Source organism: Pipistrellus kuhlii, unplaced genomic scaffold, assembly GCF_014108245.1.
Source record: "Pipistrellus kuhlii isolate mPipKuh1 unplaced genomic scaffold, mPipKuh1.p scaffold_m20_p_3, whole genome shotgun sequence".
In the NCBI taxonomy this organism is placed as follows: domain Eukaryota; kingdom Metazoa; phylum Chordata; class Mammalia; order Chiroptera; family Vespertilionidae; genus Pipistrellus; species Pipistrellus kuhlii.
Window position 1 is genome coordinate 41,678,762 of NW_023425529.1, and position 17,427 is coordinate 41,696,188.

General features: G+C 51.6%; 2 protein-coding genes across 4 annotated transcripts in view; both read right to left on the bottom strand.

The window, feature by feature from the left end:
- Nucleotides 1-5,660, bottom strand: part of ARF3 (ADP ribosylation factor 3) — a 19,004-nt gene extending 13,344 nt beyond the window's left edge. Inside the window, exon 1 of one of the 2 annotated variants that reach the window (XM_036456061.2) lies at nucleotides 5,447-5,651. The gene's annotated coding sequence lies outside the window, so the exon portion shown is untranslated. Of the gene's footprint in view, nucleotides 1-5,446 lie in introns of both variants that reach the window. The other variant, XM_036456062.2, reaches the window with a different exon arrangement.
- Nucleotides 5,661-10,477: 4,817 nt separating this feature from the next.
- WNT10B (Wnt family member 10B) lies at nucleotides 10,478-16,249 on the bottom strand. Of its 2 annotated transcripts, none has more exons than XM_036458446.2 (5): nucleotides 16,108-16,249; nucleotides 14,999-15,118; nucleotides 14,619-14,881; nucleotides 12,294-12,667; nucleotides 10,478-11,680 (listed from the first exon to the last, which is right to left on the bottom strand). In XM_036458446.2, exons 2-5 carry the CDS (start codon nucleotides 15,070-15,072, stop codon nucleotides 11,222-11,224), a joined length of 1,170 nt encoding a protein of 389 aa, XP_036314339.1. In that variant the 5' UTR covers nucleotides 15,073-15,118; nucleotides 16,108-16,249; the 3' UTR covers nucleotides 10,478-11,221. The 2 variants fall into 2 exon arrangements, with proteins under 2 accessions (XP_036314339.1, XP_036314340.1); XM_036458447.2 differs by lacking the exon at nucleotides 16,108-16,249 and adding an exon at nucleotides 15,219-15,373.
- Between the last annotated feature and the right edge of the window lie 1,178 nt (nucleotides 16,250-17,427).

Below are 17,427 nucleotides of genomic sequence, written 5' to 3' on the forward strand. Positions count from 1 at the left end.
TACAGTGTGGGGCATATAGGAGGCAGCCAATCAATGATTCTCTCTCATCACTGATGTTTCTATTTCTCTCTCCCTCTCCCCTCCTCTCTGAAATCAATAAAAAAACATGTTATAAAAAAAAAGGAAAACAGTGGTCAAATTAAGATAAGGCCCGAAACATACCTATTGAATTTAGCTACTAGACAATCAAGGATGACCTTGTTATAAATTAAAACATATCTAGCTTTTCAGGTTCCACTTGGTTCAATTAGCAGTGTTTAGGTTCAGGGCATTCATTCACCTTTTACTCAATGAAAACAACCCTAGTAAGTATAGGATAACCTGAAGAAGACCACACTACAAGCAAAAAAGGATCCTAAATCACCATGCCTGATAGAGACCTTAGGAAGGCTCTGGTTTTTCCCATGGACAATACTCAGCAAGTGAATCAAAACAGAGAATCACAGCCTACCCAAATAAAACAGTGACCTTATTAAAAAACAAAAAACGATACTCATTTGTTTCTTTGGAACATTCTGTGGTACTGCTCTCTAACCAAACCTTTCAGTTTGCCCTATTCTTAAAATCTAATGAGCTTACAACTACTCCATTTGCTGACATTCTATGGCTGCTCCCATGCCCACATCTACAGTTTTGAATATTGAGAACGCTATACTTTCCTAATTACAAAATCACAGAATTCCACAAGTAATCAGCCTAAAGTCCCAATAAATCTGTGCCCCAATCTGGTCCCAAAGCACAGGTCAAAATGGAGCTGCCAGCAAACAGATGAAACAGGAAGACAGGATCTGGAGAAGGCCAACCATTAGACCACCACAAGGATACGGAAGACAGGGAACGGACTAACCTTGGGGAATAAAAGCTGGTTGTGATCCCTTATCACCAAACACACTTCCACTCTAGGACTTACCACAGTGTGTTTTATTCACATTTTTGTCTGTCTGAGTCTTCAGAGCTGAAACTTCCCAGATAACGTCTTTACAGGGCAGCTGGAGATACTGATCCCACAGTACTGTATGGCTAGGCAGGGCTTCGAGCGGCTAGAGCGCTTGGGCTGGCCATCTCAGGTTGCAAGCTGCTATGTCTGTCTCCCATTACCATCTTCTGTGTATGCCATGATGGAAAACAGTTTGGGAAGCACTTCGGTAGACTATGAGCCTCTTGCCAGCAGGGACCATACCTTACTCACGTTTCATCTCCCCAGCACCCAGCACTACAATCTGTAGCTAGTGATTGACATGCTTGTTGTTGAAAGGCACAGTACTACTGATGGTGGCAAAACATCTGTGAGGTTGAGGAAGATATTATTATTTAGGTAATCCCAATCCTTTTCATGTATCTGGCAAAGTGAAGAAGTGGTTTCTTTCTTCTCAGAGCCCTAGGATTCCATGGATGGAATTCAGAGGCTGCCTGGAGGGAGAAACCATATAAGAGGCTCTAATTATGCTTCTAACTTTCCACCACCACCAGAGCAGCGCCAATTTTACCCATTTTATGTATTAGACTTCAAGTAAGATTTTATATAAGGTAACCTTCGATTGCTTTGGAAAAAAATGTGGGGTGGAGGGGCTGGTGTGGCTCAGTGGTTGAGTGTCGACTTATAAACCAGGAGGTCACAGTTCAATTCCCAATCAGGGCACATGCCTGGGCAGCAAGCTCAGTCCCTGGTGGAGGGTGTGCAAGAGGCAGCCAATCAATGATTCTCTTTCATCACTGATATTTCTATCTCTCCCTTCCTCTCTGAAATCAATAAAAAATATATTTTTTTAAAGAAGCTTTATTGGCACTCTACCTATATTTGTGACAAATGTTGGAAACAGTATAGTAGATGGGATTACACAGATATCATAACTCTGGACCTTAATACAGTACATTCTGAAACATATGGAGAAGTAGACATTTAAAGGAGATAAGACTAGCCCTAGCCAGTTTGGCTCGGAGGATAGAATGTGGGCCTGAGGACTGAAGGGTCTGGGGTTCGATTCTGGTCAAGAGCATATGCCCAGGTTTCCGGCTCAATCCCCAGAATCCCCAGAGGGGTGTGCAAGAGGCCACCAATCAATGGTTCTCTCTCATCATTGATGTTTCTATCTCTTTCCCTCTCCCTTCCTCTCTGAAACCAATAAAAATATTTTTAAATTAAAAAATAAAGGAGATAGGACTAAATGAAAAGTGGTCCAGAAAATGGATGATGCTGAAATGCTTATCGAGACCTAAAACAATGGGATCCAGGAATCTAAATCCTGACCTAAGTCAATCAAGGTGCACCTTAAGGAAGAGTCAACCCTTATCTCAGAGTCATGACGACTTTTTAAACATATACACTGTTCTTTTTTGTTGTTGTTTATCCTCACACAAGGATATTTTTCCATTGATTTTTAGAGAGTGGAAGGGAGCAGGAGGGACAGAGAAAGAAACATGGATGTGAGAGAGAGACATTGACTGCCTCCCACATGCCCTGACAGGGCTGGAGGATCATGATAGAGCCTAAAACCACAGCCTACAACTGGCAACCAAGGTAGGAGTCCTAGATCAGAATCAAACCCTTGACTAGAATCAAATCCAGGACCCTTCAGTCTGAGGGCCAATGCTCTATCCACTAGCCAAACCGGCTACGGCATAAACACTCTTCTTGAGCCCCCACATCCTCACACAAGCTCAGGGACCTGCCTTGCTCCAGCTTCACCTCCCACTCAGGCAGCAGGAGCTGCCTCTGTGAAGCTGATGCTGAAAAAAGATTTCACTGCTCATAAACCTACAACCAGCACAGAGAGTCATGGTAACAATCATCCCCTCTACAGCCACCTCAGGCGGTAAGTTATTCTTATGTAAACCTTTAAGGCAGCCTAAGTGCTCATATTATTATTACCATTGTGTGGTGGTGATTACTGATAGCAGTTAACATTTACTTGGGGCTTACTATGTGCTTTGCACAATACTAATAATATACATAAGTGCTTTATGTGTATTATCTCATTTAATTCTCCTACAATTCTACGAAGTAGGTACTATCGTCATACTCTTTACAGATGAGGAAAATGAAAATAAAAGAGGACAAATAATTTCACAAAAATCATACAACTGGTAATATTGATAGTAGAGGCAAGATTTGAACCCAGTTTTGTCTGATTCCAAATTCCACACCCTTAATTACTGTACTATTTTGTTTCTAAATTCATCTGCAACAAAAATGATTAGGAAAGCCAAACTTTACTCTTTGAGTCTCAGGCCTCTTGGCATCCGTTTCTAAAGGTATATAGAGAAGCAGATTCCACAATTTCCCTCAGTTATTTACTCAGCTTTAAAAAACCTGGTTTTAAAAAAGTTCCTTCTTCCAACCAGTAAATCCCGCCCACTATCCTGAGTCCATTTCCTCTTATGACTCCAGTGGAAGAGAGTAGCAGAAATGAACACACACAACATCATCCTTTGTGCACTTAAGACTTCACTTCCAGTCTTTCCAGCCTGCTGTCCGCCTGCCTTTTATATATGCATTCAGTTTAATAAAAGCAGTTACAATTCGCTGGCACCAATTCTGTGCCAGGCACCACATACATCCATTGGTTCCCTCCTCCATGATCTCCAGGACCCCAATTTGCAGACAATACTCTGAAGGACTTAGAGCTAATGGAGAGAATCTTATGCCCAAAAGGGGGGGAGCAAAGATCTGGGATTTCAGATAAATGATTCTGTGCTCTAGTAAAAAAATTTTTTTGGGGGGGTGAGGGTCTTACTTTCCATTATCCATGCCGCTTTTGTGCTTCTCAGGAGAGTGGGGAGATCAAGATTTTTAAGCTACCTCCAGGCACTTTCCCTGACAGACAAGCCATCTCTTTCTCCTTAAACTGTAGGAAAAAAAGTTTGTTGAGTTCTATCCATTCACACCCTCTATTCATCATGAGTGCCCACTGTGTGCAAAGACCTTGTGGGAAACACAAGATGAGTGCCAATTCCTACATTCATGAAGATTAGTCTCTTTAGAAAAGCAAGACTTGCACATAAAAATGTTGACTGTGCAAAGTAATAATCCTACACTGGAAGGCAGGAAGCATATGAATGTGATACATAGGGCCCCTTCCCAGATGAATCCAAGGTTATGATTCGTTTTATAAAAAGGTGAACCCAATGGACCAGCTTGTTTATTAGAACCAGCTTTTACAGGCATGTTATTCAAACTCAAGTCTAATGTGCAATGATCAAGTCTAATGACCAATTCACTGCCCCACCCCAGTCATAGCAAGTGGGGACACCCCAATAAGCTCAAGATAAAATGGCAGCAAATTAGGGATAAGGAAGGAAGTATGTGGGGACTAGATTCTGTTCTGTAGCCCTGACCCAAGCAATCAGACTCCTGCAGCAGATCGCCAACCAATAAAACTTTCATGCCATAGACCAGGGGTGACCCAATCCAACAGCAGTAGAGACAGGTTTTAAGTTTCACTTCTCTGCACCCGGATGACCTCACTATTTCTTCTCACTCCTGACCACACACACACCACACTCCTCCCGGCCTGGCCAGAGCCAGTCTGGCAGTAATACAACCCAGAAAGAAGGGAATTCCCCCAAAAGATGAGCCACCACTTTGCTAATCAAGAGGCCTGTTCTAACCGGGAACTCCACCTCCCCCTCCTTTTCTCAAACCTAGATGTAAGCAATGCCTCCATTTTCTGTTCCGGGAATCCTGGTACTTCCGAAAGAGAGAAAAGCGGATTGGAAGATATACACTCAGAGCCAGCGACCAGACGTTCCTTCCTCCAGTGACACCGCCCCCGCTTCGCCTGGGGGAGGAAGGCACCACCGCTCCCTCCGGAGCAAGAACAGATCCCCTCCCCCTCTGCCCACTCTCCTCCCGCTCCCCACCAGCTGCCCTCTCCCACCGTGCAGGTCCCGAGACCCCAAGGCGCAACCTCCACCAGAACAGGGGTGATCCTTTAGCCTGTCCTGCTGGCTACTCCCTACAGCCCTTATGCACCCCTACCCCACAAGGAGAGGGGTGTCACCACAGCAATGCTTCTCTACGGTCTCCTATGACTAAGGTAGAGGGGAAGAGGGGGTGGGGGAAAAAGCAGCAATCCCTAGCCCTGTAACAGGAAAGGATACAAAACAGCCATCACCACCCCCGCTCATCACCTCTCCCTCCTCCTCCATCCCGACTTCTCCGAAGCCCACCTTCTGTAGGCGAGGGGGACCTAATGGCAGTCCAGGTCGCCCCCTTGTGCGAGGCGGAGGACGAATCCGTCAGTGCCCCCCACCCCCACCCCAGCTCCGCGTCCTTCAAATGCTGGAGCAGGCGTGAGGGTGGCCCAGCGTCCCCTTTCCGAGCTCCCGGGTGGGGAGGACCACACTGCCCCAAGCCAGGCAGTGCCCCGCAGGGGGCCCTGTGGCCTCAGCCCCCACCCTAAGCCTCTCCGCGGCCGGGACCCGCCTTCCCTCCCCAGCCCCTCACCGGTTCCTGCTCCCAAGCTCCGCCGCTGCGGCCGCCGCCTCCGCCCCCGCAGGTTCCGCTCGGATCTCGCTCGGCTCCCTCCGGCTCCCCCAGCCGATTTCAACGCCGCCGCTGCCCTGGCCCCGCTCCCGGGTTCCCTCCTTCCTTCCCTCTACCTGGCACCGGAAGCCGCGACAGCGACAAGGGCTGTGCGGCGCACCCACACCCCCAGACCGGGATACTTCCCACCTCCCCGATCGCGCGAGAACTGCGTGGCGGCAGCGAGCGGCAGTTCTCGCGAGAGTCATCACCATGGCAGCGGCTGCTGCGGAGGCATCCGGGTGTTAAGAGACGAAGCCCGGGCGGGGGCGATGTGGGGGCTGGAGGCTGTGGGCAGTGGAAGCAGGAGCCAGGGGAGGAAGGTGAAGCAGTGAGGACTGTGAGGACAATACACAGCTCCAGGGCCATACCTGAAGTTTAAGGACTGGGGCCTCGTGCTGGCCGCCCTGGAGCCGGGTTGAGCTGAGAGCCTGGGGCACCTTGGGCAAAGCCAGGAGCAGGGTATGAGTGAACAGGCCTAGCTGTGGCCGCCTAACTCCTCCAGACCTCATCTTTATTAACCAGGGCTAGTAGCATCCCCCTGAGAGCTCTCCTACACCGTTGTTACTGCTCACCACTAGGTTATCCAGGGGTCTGAATCAAGATGTCTTTTCCCATAGGGAAGAGAAGGGAGAGTGATGAATTTAAGAGACTGAAGGAAACATCTGAACTCTGGGGCTACAAGGAAGTTGGAATATTGAAGGCTGAGATGTGATTTGAGGAAGTGTATCTAGGTGATTATGAATTTTAGTACCCCAAGGAAAGTGAGAGACTCTGCTTCCATGTTCCTCTCTTCCTGCCCATCCCCTCTTCCCTCACACTCATTTCTGCACCTGGTCTAGACCTGCAAAGTTGTGTTGGAACTCTCAAGACTGTCATCAAAGAAAGGCGCTAAAAATGCTAAGAATAGAAGAAGGTTCTCTAAGTGCCCTCGCTCTACATTTACAGCAATATAAGAGAACACATGGCTCTTCCCTAAGCCCTGAGCCAAAACTTGCTTTTCTGTATTTTGGGCCTTGTTTCTTGAATCCTGCCAAGGAGTAGGCTGGTAGACAGCCACACTATGTCTACCTCTTACCCCATCAATCCCTGGTGCATGCATTCACCAGTCTCTTCCTCTTATCCCAGTCTGTTTTCTTCCATATTTTAACCTAGAGAAAAACATGCCCTTAGAATGTGAAGACAAGATGGTGAGGGATGAGATGGCTAACAAGGAGCATGTTTATAGCAAAGAGAGTTGTATCTGTCCTGAGCTGTTGCCCGTCAGGGCTTTTACCCGGCTAAGTTTTATATTTTAAGTGGCAGAAGACTCCTCCAGTGTTATTACGGATTCCGAAAGTGGACCCTGTGATACATCCACATAATTATCTTTTCCATTTCTTTTCCTAGAATTTTCTAGAAACACCCCACCAGGTTATGCCCCCCACGCTGATCACAAAAAATATACATTAAAAACCCTTTCTCGCCGAAACAGTTTGGCTCAGTGGATAGAGCGTCGGCCTGCAGACTGGAAAGTCCCAAGTTCGATTTTGGTCAAAGGCATGTACCTTAGTTGCGGGCACATCCCCAGTGGGGGGGGTGCAGGAGGCAGCTAATCGATGTTTCTCTCTCATCATCGATGTTTCTAACTTTCTTTTTTTAATTATAATTATTAAATTATTATCTATGTACATATCTTACCATTCCCCCCCTCCCATTCATACCTTTCCTCCCCAGAGTTTTGTGTCCATTGGTTGTACTTATTGCATGTATACAAGTCCTTCGGTTTGTTTCTGACTCTCTATCCCTCTCCCTTCCTCTCTGTAAAAAATCAATAAAATATATTAAAAACAAAAAACAAAACAAAACAAAAAACCTTTCTCTAGTACCCAATGACACTAACATGACTTGTGGCTTTCTTATAGGAGATGGAACCTATCAGTGTTACTGCCCAAGACTTCAGATTCTCTCAGGTGTGACAGAAGGATGGAAAGGGTGTGACCTAATATGGTAAGCAGCAAGGTATTTGAGTCAGAACTGATTAATGGGACTAGAGAATCTCCCATTTCTTCTGTCCTTCACTCCTTTGGAGTCTTGAGAAGAAAATGTCCTTTGCAGCATCACTGGGTGCTTCCCATGGAGCAAACAAATGCAAAGATAGGAGGGGTGTTGCCCAGCTGGCAGTTAGTCAATCACTGCTACTCTCCAGCTTCCCAACCACTTGAAAGGCTAAGGGAGAAGAGCTCATCTAGAGCTGAAGGAGGCAGAGACCTGGCTTACAGTTCATCAGTCTTTCTCCCTCCCTCTGACTTCCACGGGAGCTAAGTAAAAGCTGAAATTGTAGCCACCCGCTCTGTGGGTTGCATACTCCCACTCCTGCCACCGACCCCAGGCCTGGGCCTGAGCCCAGCTCGTGTGCCTGGAGCAGGGGTGTGGAAGGCAGGAGGGGCGGTGTTGGCCTTGCTGACAAAATCCATTTGGAATTTCTCAAGGTTGTGGTTTGGGGCTTAAGTTTGCCACAGAGTATGTGTGATGAAAGATGAGAGCTAGAAAGGGAGAAGGAGTCTAAAGGAGTACAGAGGAAGAAAACCAGAAAAAGCTAAAATATTCCTGCTGTGACTCCATTGGAGATTCTTCTTGCTCTTACTGAGTGCAAAATTCCCATCTGGATATTCCTTATCATTATTTTCTCTCATAGTCTATGTCCATTCTAGCAACATCCCACTATCCCCATATGCTCACCAGATATAGTCAGTGCCTAAGTAAGGATGAGATATCTTCCTGCCTCCATCAAATTTTGAAACCTAGAATTCTCAATGCTCAAGTGGAAATTTAGGACATAAAATTTTGCCCTAAGGTACTGCCCTAACCCAACACTCCTCAAAATGGTCTTACTACCCTGGTGTTACCATCATTTCACCTGACTTTGAGAATAATTTGGGCAGCAGATATATCTATTGCCTAGCCCTAGAGCAATAGATTTTTCTGCCTTTTTCATTTCATTGCACACATAAACTAATTACTAAAATTCTGTGGCACACCAAAAAATATATTCTTTGCCCATCTGACAAAAAAATAGGTAGAATTTTGATTCATTCATCCTGGACAGTTATTGTGTTAGTTGTTGTAGTTTTGTGTGTGTGTGTGTGTGTGTTTTGACAATTTAAGGAAAAAGAGATCAGTGCCCCTGACTAAATAGTCAAGTATTGCATTTTTGCATGTTTAAAAAATTCTTGAGCCTCTGGCCAGATAGCTCAGTTGATTGGAACATCATCGAATCCCTTACACCAAAGGCCTTGGATTCAATTCCCATTAAGGGCACATACCTAGGTTGCAGGTTCCATACCCAGTCTGGGCGTGTATGGGAGGCAACTGATCTATCTCCCTCCCTCCCCACCCCACCCCCACCCCCATCCTCTCTCTCTTAAAAAAATCAATTTTAAAAATTATTGTGGCTAAAACCAGTTTGGCTCAGTGGATAGAGCGTCAGCCTTCGGACTGGAAGGTCTCAGGTTTAATCAAGGGCATGTGCCTTGGTTGCGGACACATCCCCAGTGGGGGTGTGTAGGAGGCAGTTGATCGATGTTTCTCTCTCGATATTTCTAGCTCTCTCTCTCTCTCCCTTCCTCTCTGTAAAAAATCAATAAAATATATATTTTTTTAAAAAATTATTGTGGCACACCAATTGAAATTATTGGCCTAGAATGTAGAATGTACTCTGCATTCTAGTCATACATTCCTTGACCAAGGAGATGACCTGTTACAGTAAGCTTCTTGCAACTCCATAAGCAGTTACTTGTAAAGTTCTGAATGTGTGAGGCATGTCCTTTTTCCAATGAAAGATAATGGTTTGTTTTAAAAAATATCAGGCTAGGAATAGAAGGACTGGAATAAAAGACATTCTCTTTTCTCTAGTTATGGTTTCTTCTAAAAGATAAAGGAATTATTTTACTAAGATTAAAATTAAATGCAGAAGAGCTCTGAATAAGGAAGGACAAAATACATATGCAAATAATTCAGTAGGAGGGCATGCTGGTTTTGCTGGTTTCCAGAGCAAAAATATTTCCCTTCTGAGCACAGGAATCCCTTTTATATGTTTCCCATTAGTATTGTATCTTCCTCCCAAGTTCTCTGATTTGGAGCCAGAGAGAAAAGCACCTGCTCTTTTGGGTGCAGGTTCAACGATGAGATACCTTCAGCACTTGAAAACCCCAAAACATGCCCTAGCTGGTTTGGCTCATTGGATAAAGCATCAGCCTGCAGTTGAAAGGGTCTCAGGCTTGATTTCGGGCAAAGGGTACATGCTATTGGGTTGCGGGCTCGATGATGTGGGCCATGCAAGAGGCAGCCAATCAATGATTTTTTCTCATCATTGATGTTTCTTTCCATCTCTCTGAAATCAATAAAAATATATTTATATATAAAAAAAGAAAACCCCAACACAGAGGTGACCTCAAAGTGTGGGGCGGGGGTCAACAAACTACAGCCAGAGGACCAAATCTGGTCCTGCAGTCTGTGTGAACTAAATTGTATTGGACATCTTTTTGTTCATGTATGGTCTATGGCTGCTTTTCATCTACAACAGCAGAGTTGAGTAATTATTGCAGGGTTGAATAGTTGTGACAAACCCACAAACCTAATATATTTACTATCAAAACCTGTTGTTGTGTTTTTTTTGGGGGGGCAGTGATTGTTCTAGGGCAGTGATTGAGGCAATCCCTGGAGTTGAGGCACATAGAGAGTAAATAAAGCCTGTATTCGGATCTCTAGCCCCTCACACCTACAAGTCCCCTAGTTTTTCACACTAAGAGTTGCCAACTAAGTCACTGAGGCCCATTTCAAATCCTCTGTGGGACCAGCAGGCTACACATAAAGTCACTGAGTGTAGTAGGGTAGGAGAATTCACCTGGAAAAGAAGCCATGGACTGGGATCCCAAGTGTCGTCAGAAATATCACCATCTGCACCCACCAGTTCAGTAACTTAATTTATTTTAGTTATAAACAGGAACCAAGAACAAATCTCAGTACAATAAATTATCCATCCCCACCCCTCCTGCTAAAGAAAGAAAGAGAGGCTCAGAAAGTTGTAGGTAAAACTCTTCTCTGGAGGGTCCCCTTTAACATCTGAGTGGGGGGAGGGGCCAGACCACTTCCCTAGGGCCTGGACCGATCACCCTAAGGGGAGAGCACTCCCCCCTCACACTCTGTTCCATCCTAAGAAAACCCCCTCTACCACTGTCTCCCATTACCCACCAGAGCGGGCTCAGGCTGCAGTGGAGGAGTTCCTGAACAGCAAAGAGAGTGAGTGGTTTCTTTCTGGATGTAGGTCTCACTGCTCTACACAACGCCTGGGGCTAGCCCTCAAAGGAGAAGAGTGGTCAAACCACAGGGACTCCCCCGTTGAAAGGAGTATGAATCAGAGTTAAAGGCCCAGCGTTGGGGAGATGGCAGGGGCAATACAGTGCAATTCATCTTAGCCCATCCAGGTGTTCAAGGAGTAGAAGAGGGGTGACATCTTCCCCCCTCCCCCACAAGGCCCTTTAACTGTGGGGGAGAAGGCCATACATGACAGATTCCACCTGACTCCCCCCCCCCCCCAAAGGTGTTTCCAGGTAGATACTTTGAACTTCCAGGGGCTAAGATTGACCTTGGACAGAAATGAGAGCAAAAGGCTGAAAAGGCGCCCTCCGCTTCCCCAGCCTGCTGTGAGGCCCACCCTCACTTACAGACGTTGACCCACTCTGTGACCTTGCACTCATCACACAGCACATAGCAGCACCAGTGGAAACGGCAATGACAGCGCTCCACTCTCATCTGCCGGAGCACGTTGTGCCCACGGCCACAGCACAGGCTGCCGCAGCCATCCAGCAGGCGGCTGGTCTTGTTGCAGGCCCGGCCCCGTGTGCCCGGGGAGCCCACGCTGGGGTCTCGCTCACAGAAATCAGGGGACTTCTCAAAGTAAACCAGCTCTCCCGAGAGGCGGCGGGGACGCAGGCGGGGCTGGAAGGCTCCGGAGTTGCGGTTGTGGGTATCAATGAAGATGGCCCTGCCCAGTCGCTCCTTTAATGCTGCCCCCACTGCCCGGAACTCTGGGGCCGCCCTCCAGCAGGTCTTGAACTGGCAGCTGCCTGAAGTGCCGTGACACTTGCATTTCCGCTTTAGGTTTTCAGTTACCACCTGGAGTATCAGAGGGGGAAGAGGTGAAGGAAAGGGCAATAAGTGGAGAGAGCACAGAGACACAGAAGAGGGGAGGGATCAGGGAGGCAAAAGGAGGGACAAATAGAGGCAAGAATGAACAAATGATTGTGGAATATCAGGGGGGGGGTGGGAGGAAGAAGCTGGTGGATAGCCCAACTGCCTCATTTTATAGTTGGAGAACTGAAGCCAGAGCAGAGGGATTTGCCTATCGGATTTGCCTATCTTCAGACCCCAGCTGGATAACTCCAGTTGTTCTTTCCAGAGTGAGTGCTGCTAAAATGGGGAGTTTGGGCCCAGAGCACTCCTAACTTCCATTAGGAAGAAAGCTGTAATAATAGCTATCATGTAATAAGCACCTGTCAAGGACGAGGGACTCTGCTGGGAGCTCTGTTTACTAGCTCTCTCTTAATGACACTGTAAGGTAGGTACCCTTAGACTATTTTTTAAGCATCCAAAACTGAGGTCAAATCACTTGCTCAGGGCTAGCAGATGGTGACAATCACCCATCATATCCCATCCTCTTCCTCTGCTGTGCCTCAAACTGGAGCCAGGCCAGAAAGCTAGAGAGACTCAGGACGATTTGCACACGTACCTGTCGCCCCACCCTGTTGTTGTGGATTCGCATTCGTGCCTGGATGTCCCGGGGAGCTTCCCTGGAATCCAAGAAATCCCGAGAGAACTTCTCTCCAAAGTCCATGTCATGGTTACAGCCACCCCATTCCCATGTGTCCTGAGGGCTGGGGCTGGGGCTTGAGCCAGGACCCGGGCTAGGCAGGGAGTGGGGGAAGCTTTTGCCCCGGGACAGGGCCTGCAACTGCAGCAGTTTGGCCCTCAGCCGGTCCTGCTCACCACTACCCTTCCAGCCACAGCCGCAGCTCACCAGCTTGCCCAGGCTGCAGGCTGTGGCCACCGCATGCATGACGCCAGCAGCCAGCATGGAGAAGGAAAAGGCACTCTCACGGAAACCTGGGGATGAAAGGGTGCGATGGTGAGGGTGAGGTTGACAGGCCGCTGAGCGCTGAGCGCAGGGAGGCAGAGGGAAATAAACAGCCATCCTCCAATTCCAGAAATTCCTAACTCAATCCTGACCCTGCTATTACTAGCTAAGTACTTTGGGAGAAAGTCGTGGAAGAAAAAGGGGAATTGAAAGTGCAGAGCCTCAGTTTCCTTATCTATACATTGAGGGGCTGATGGGTTGAGATGGTCTCTGAGGCCCGTTCTTGCTCTGTCAGTCTGGGATTTTCAGGTGCGGATGAAAGAGCTAGCCTAGAGGGAAAGACCCTGGGGTTGGGAGAGGACTAAAAGGGAGTCCCTGTGGTCTTTGAAGATGTATTCACTGAGTTCTACATCTGAAAGCCTTAGAAATTCCCCAGCCCTGCAGGGAGCTTGGGTGGGGTGGAAGCAGAGGCAATAGGATTTCTTTCTCTCTCTTTTTTTTTTTAAATATATTTTATTGATTTTTCACAGAGAGGAAGAGAGAGGGATAGAGAGTTAGAAACATCCATGAGAGAGAATCATCGATCAGCTGCCTCCTGCACACCCCCTACCGGGGATGTGCCCGCAACCAAGATACATGCCCTTGACCAGAATCGAACCCAGGACCCTTTAGTCTGCAGGCCGACGCTCTATCCACTGAGCCAAACCGGTCCTGGCTTCTTCTTCTTCTTCATCAGGGTTATTTTAATCAGCATTTTAACCAATCTAACCTCCACCACCCCCAAACCTCCACTGTAGCTGTGGAGCTGTCCTTCACCTTTCCAGTTTCTACTTTTATATTTGTCCTTAGGCTGCTCTTGAAGTTTATCCTAACCTGCTATTACTCTATATAAAATGCTGGGAAGGGGAGAGAGGTGGGGTGATTTTCCCTAAGGCCCTCTTAAAATGTTGGCTCCTTTGTTTTGTTTTTGGGGTCACAGAGGCTCAGCATGACAAGCTTTTCCCAGCCTCAGGTAGATATGCTTCTCATCTGGGCATCAAAGCCTTCCCCCTACAACGTGCCCCGTGAAGCCCTTCCTTTTAGGGAGGGGCTCCGGGAGCCCGGGGAGGCTGAGAGGCAGCAGCTCCTTCGGGGCCAGGCCTTGCCCACCTCAAGATGCAGGGCTCCTGGCTCAACCTCCTGATTCCCCCCAACCCCAACCCTCCAGGGGTGAAGCTGTTAGCACACGTCTTGGGAATTCCCCTGCAGATGGCAGCTGCCTTATTAACCCTGTAGTCCCTGAAGTATTGCCCCCACCCTTAAGCTGAGCCCAGGATGGATCTTTCCTCTTCCCAGGAGTGAGCTCAGGCATGGCCTGGCAAGAGGCAGTGATGCTTCCCCCAGACCATGCCTCCACCAGGCCAGCAGTGACCTGTCCTCCACCCCTCCAGCCAGTTCCTCACCTGCTCAGGTGAGAGCCACCTGGGCCCCCACAGCGCAGAGGAGGGGGCTGCTCCCCTGCTTCAAAGCCATCAGGGTCTTTGTTCCCAGTCTCAGCTCCTGGGAACCCCAGCAATTAGGAGAGTAGGTTTAACCCTTAAACGGTTGGGGGTGGCACCCCTCCTCCACTGAGGTTCTGGGGACACCAGCCTGGGCTTGTCCCTCTGCGAGGGAGGAGAGTGAAATGGGGGGAATGGGGGGGGGGCGTTTGAAGCTTCCAGGGCTGGGGGCATCTCTCTCACAGGTGCAACCCAGATCCAGCTGGGTGTAAGCAGGAAAAGGGAGGGGGGATAGAGTAGGGGAGCAGGGCCAGCTGCCTTGCCGGCAGCGAGCAGGTGGAAGTCAGAAGCGCAGGGGCCCAGACGGGTGGCCAAACCCAGCTCCTCCAGGCTGTCGGGGGAATTCCCGGAGAGGCCCCTCCCGGAGTCGTGAACCGGTCCCTTCCCGCCTCCTCGCGCCTCGGCCTGCCCCCTAGCCTAGCCCCAGCCCCGCCGGGCTCACCGCGCTTGAGGATGGCGCTGTGGTGCGGCAGGCGGCCGCCGCCCTCGAGCGCCGAGCAGTTCCAGCGCTGGTCGCGCAGCTGGTGCTGACACTCGTGCACGGCGATGTGCAGGCCCTGCAGCGCGGACGCCGTCACGTCGGGGCTGCGCAGGCACAGGCCCAGCTGTCGCTTGCTCAGGCCCGACAGCGTCAGGCACACGGTGTTGGCGGTCAGCGGCGGCTCGCCCGGCAGCTTCAGGCCCAGGATCTCATTGCTCAGGGCCCTGGGGACCGAGAAGGCGGTGCTGGGTCTGTGGTCCAGGCCTCGCGCCCCCTGCGGGCCCTCCCGTTGCTTCTCCCCGGCCGAGGGGGGTGGGGCTGGGTGACGGGGGGCTGCTCACCGACTGCACAGCGCCAGGACCAGGAGAGCCGCGAGGCCCCAGGGCGGAGGCCGCGGCCCGGGCTGCTCCCGCATGTCGAAGCCCGGGCCCGAAGGCCCCGGTGGGCAGACCGGTCAGGGCCTGCGGGACAGGGGAGCTCTAGGAGGGTCTGGAGGAGGGTGGCTCGCCTGCCCCCCACCCCCACCCCCCGGAGGATGCCAACTTCAAGCTCTCAACTCACCAGGGTCACCCCACTGACCCTTCTCGTCTCTCTCCAAACGGCACAGTAAGAATCACCCCCTTGGTCCCCAGGCTCTGGGCCCGGGTGGGGGGGGGGGGGGGGAGAGTCGAGGCTTCGAAGCGGGGATTGAGCCGAGCGCCCCAGGAGCGGACCCTCTGCCACACAAGGCCAGGCACACAGACACACACCCTCCAACCCAGACGTACGCACCCACAGACACCGCTCCGCACCTCGCCCACCGCTCCCGCTCCCTCTGCAGGGGCCCCACGACTCGCCTCTCCCGCCCAGCGCAGCCTCACGCCCTCAGCGCAGGGAGGCGGGATCGGGAGGGGGTTCCCCGCCACCTACAGCCGGGGGTGGGGGTGGGGGTGGGGAGCGTGTGGCCTCCAGGTTCCCGTCGAGGGCAGGCAGCTCCGTGAGAAGGTGGGGGAACGGGCTCCCCGCCGCCGGCTCCGCTGGCGGGGAAGGAAGGGGGACCCCAGGTGCGGCCAGGACGTGGAGGGGACCTGCTCCGGCCGAAAGGGACCGCGCGGTGCAGGCTGAGTCCCCTTCCCCGTCCGCCACAACTGCTCGTTCCTGCTCCGAGCGTCGCCCCTCGGGTCCTCACAGGTCCCAGCCTCAGTCCCCACCCCTGCGCTATCGCGTGCACATCTGCGGGCACTCCTTTATTCGCTGGGTCTTTATCTCTGGCGATCTCTCTGGCTCTCTCTCTCTCTCTCTCTCTCTCTCTCTCTCTCTCTCTCTCTCTCTCTCTCTCTCTCTCTCTCTCTCTCTCTCTCTCTCTCTGCATCTCCGTGCCCTTGTGGGAGGATGCGTGCCTGACTCCCCGCGCGCCCGTCTGGTCCCCGCGTGCGCGCCCCTGCCCTCCCCGCCCGGCCGGCCCGGTCACCTCCAGCTGCTCCGGCGCGGGGTCCACCCCGGCGGGGTCCGGGCGCCTGGGCGCGGGCCGCTCAGACCGCGGGGAGACTGCGCTGGGCTCTGCCCCCTCGGCGGAGCCGCATTCTTCCAGGGCAGGGCCACTCCTCTCCGCCGCTTTCTCAGCGCCGCCGCGGCCGCCGGGAGGGAAGAAGGGAGGGAGGAAGGGAGGGAGCGATCGAGAAAGCCTGCGGAGAGGGCGAGCGAGGATCTGGGGACTCTGGCTCTCCCTGCGCGGAGCTCCCGGGCGGCTCTGCCACGGCTGACGGAGCTGCGGCCCCTCCCCGAGCCTGGGGCATCCCCACCCCGCTCCTGGCACCCCCGCCTTGACCCGGGGAGCGCAGCCGCTCCCCCTCCTCCCAGCCTACACACTCACACACACACACACCCTCTCCCCCGACGCCCGGGCTCAGGCTTGGCCCCACGGAAGGGGGAGGTGGCCAGAGTTCCTCGCTCACCTGCTCTGGAGTCGCCAAAGCTGCAAGGAGGGTGCGCTCATCCAGACCAGGGAGTCAGGACCCAGGCTCCAAGTGGTCATTTTTCTTTGCCTCGGTCTCCCCCACCGAGCCCTGGGTGGCTGGAAGGTGTCTTGGACAAGACAAAGACAGAACTGAGAGCTAACTTCTCTTGTTGGACAGTTTCCTGAAGAGCCCTCAGCAGGAGCACACCGCAGGGCGCTGGGAGCCAGCCGGCGGGAGAAACTCCCTCTGGGCGGCTGGGCTTCCACCCACCTCCGAGCTCTGTGCCTGCCCCTTGGAGGGGTCAGCTTTGGGCTCCGAATTTGGTCCTAGCAGAGGCTCCTGTAGCCCCAAAGATCTTCAGCCTGCCCGGTGCTCCCCTCATCTTGCAGGCATCCTTGTCCAGAGGTCTCCCGCCTCCTCCAGATCTCAGGTCTGCACTCTGGGTGGCCCGTATTCCTGCTCCAGGCTCATAGACCTGCTTCCCATGAAACGAGGAGGACCCGAGGAGGATCCCAATCTTAGCCCAGCCTTAGGGCAGCCAGGGAAAGAGCCTGATCTGGGGGTGCACAGTCAAGGCATGCCACCTTCGGGAGCTCCAGTGGCAGTGAAGGGGTTAGGTGCCGCTGCACTCTTGCCTGACTCACCCTCCCAGCTCTAACCACTGTGGGCTATTTTTGCCAGAGAGGGGCCCCAGGCTTCCCAGCCGCCCCCCCCCCCTGCCCCTGCCAGACCGCAGCCCAAGGAACGGCTGGCCCTTCGATCCCAAGGCTGGCACGCTGACTCAGAGACAGGCCCCCCAGGGAAGCAGAGCCACGGGGCTGAAACCCACATCC

Excerpts from the sequence above, each read along its gene's own strand:
- WNT10B (XM_036458446.2), bottom strand. The coding sequence starts at position 15,072 with ATGCGGGAGCAGCCCGGGCCGCGGCCTCCGCCCTGGGGCCTCGCGGCT. Across the intron at positions 12,668-14,618 it reads CAGCGCCATCCTCAAGCGCG|GTTTCCGTGAGAGTGCCTTT; the intron begins GTGAGCCCGGCG and ends TTTCATCCCCAG. Across the intron at positions 11,681-12,293 it reads ACAACAGGGTGGGGCGACAG|GTGGTAACTGAAAACCTAAA; the intron begins GTACGTGTGCAA and ends CTGATACTCCAG.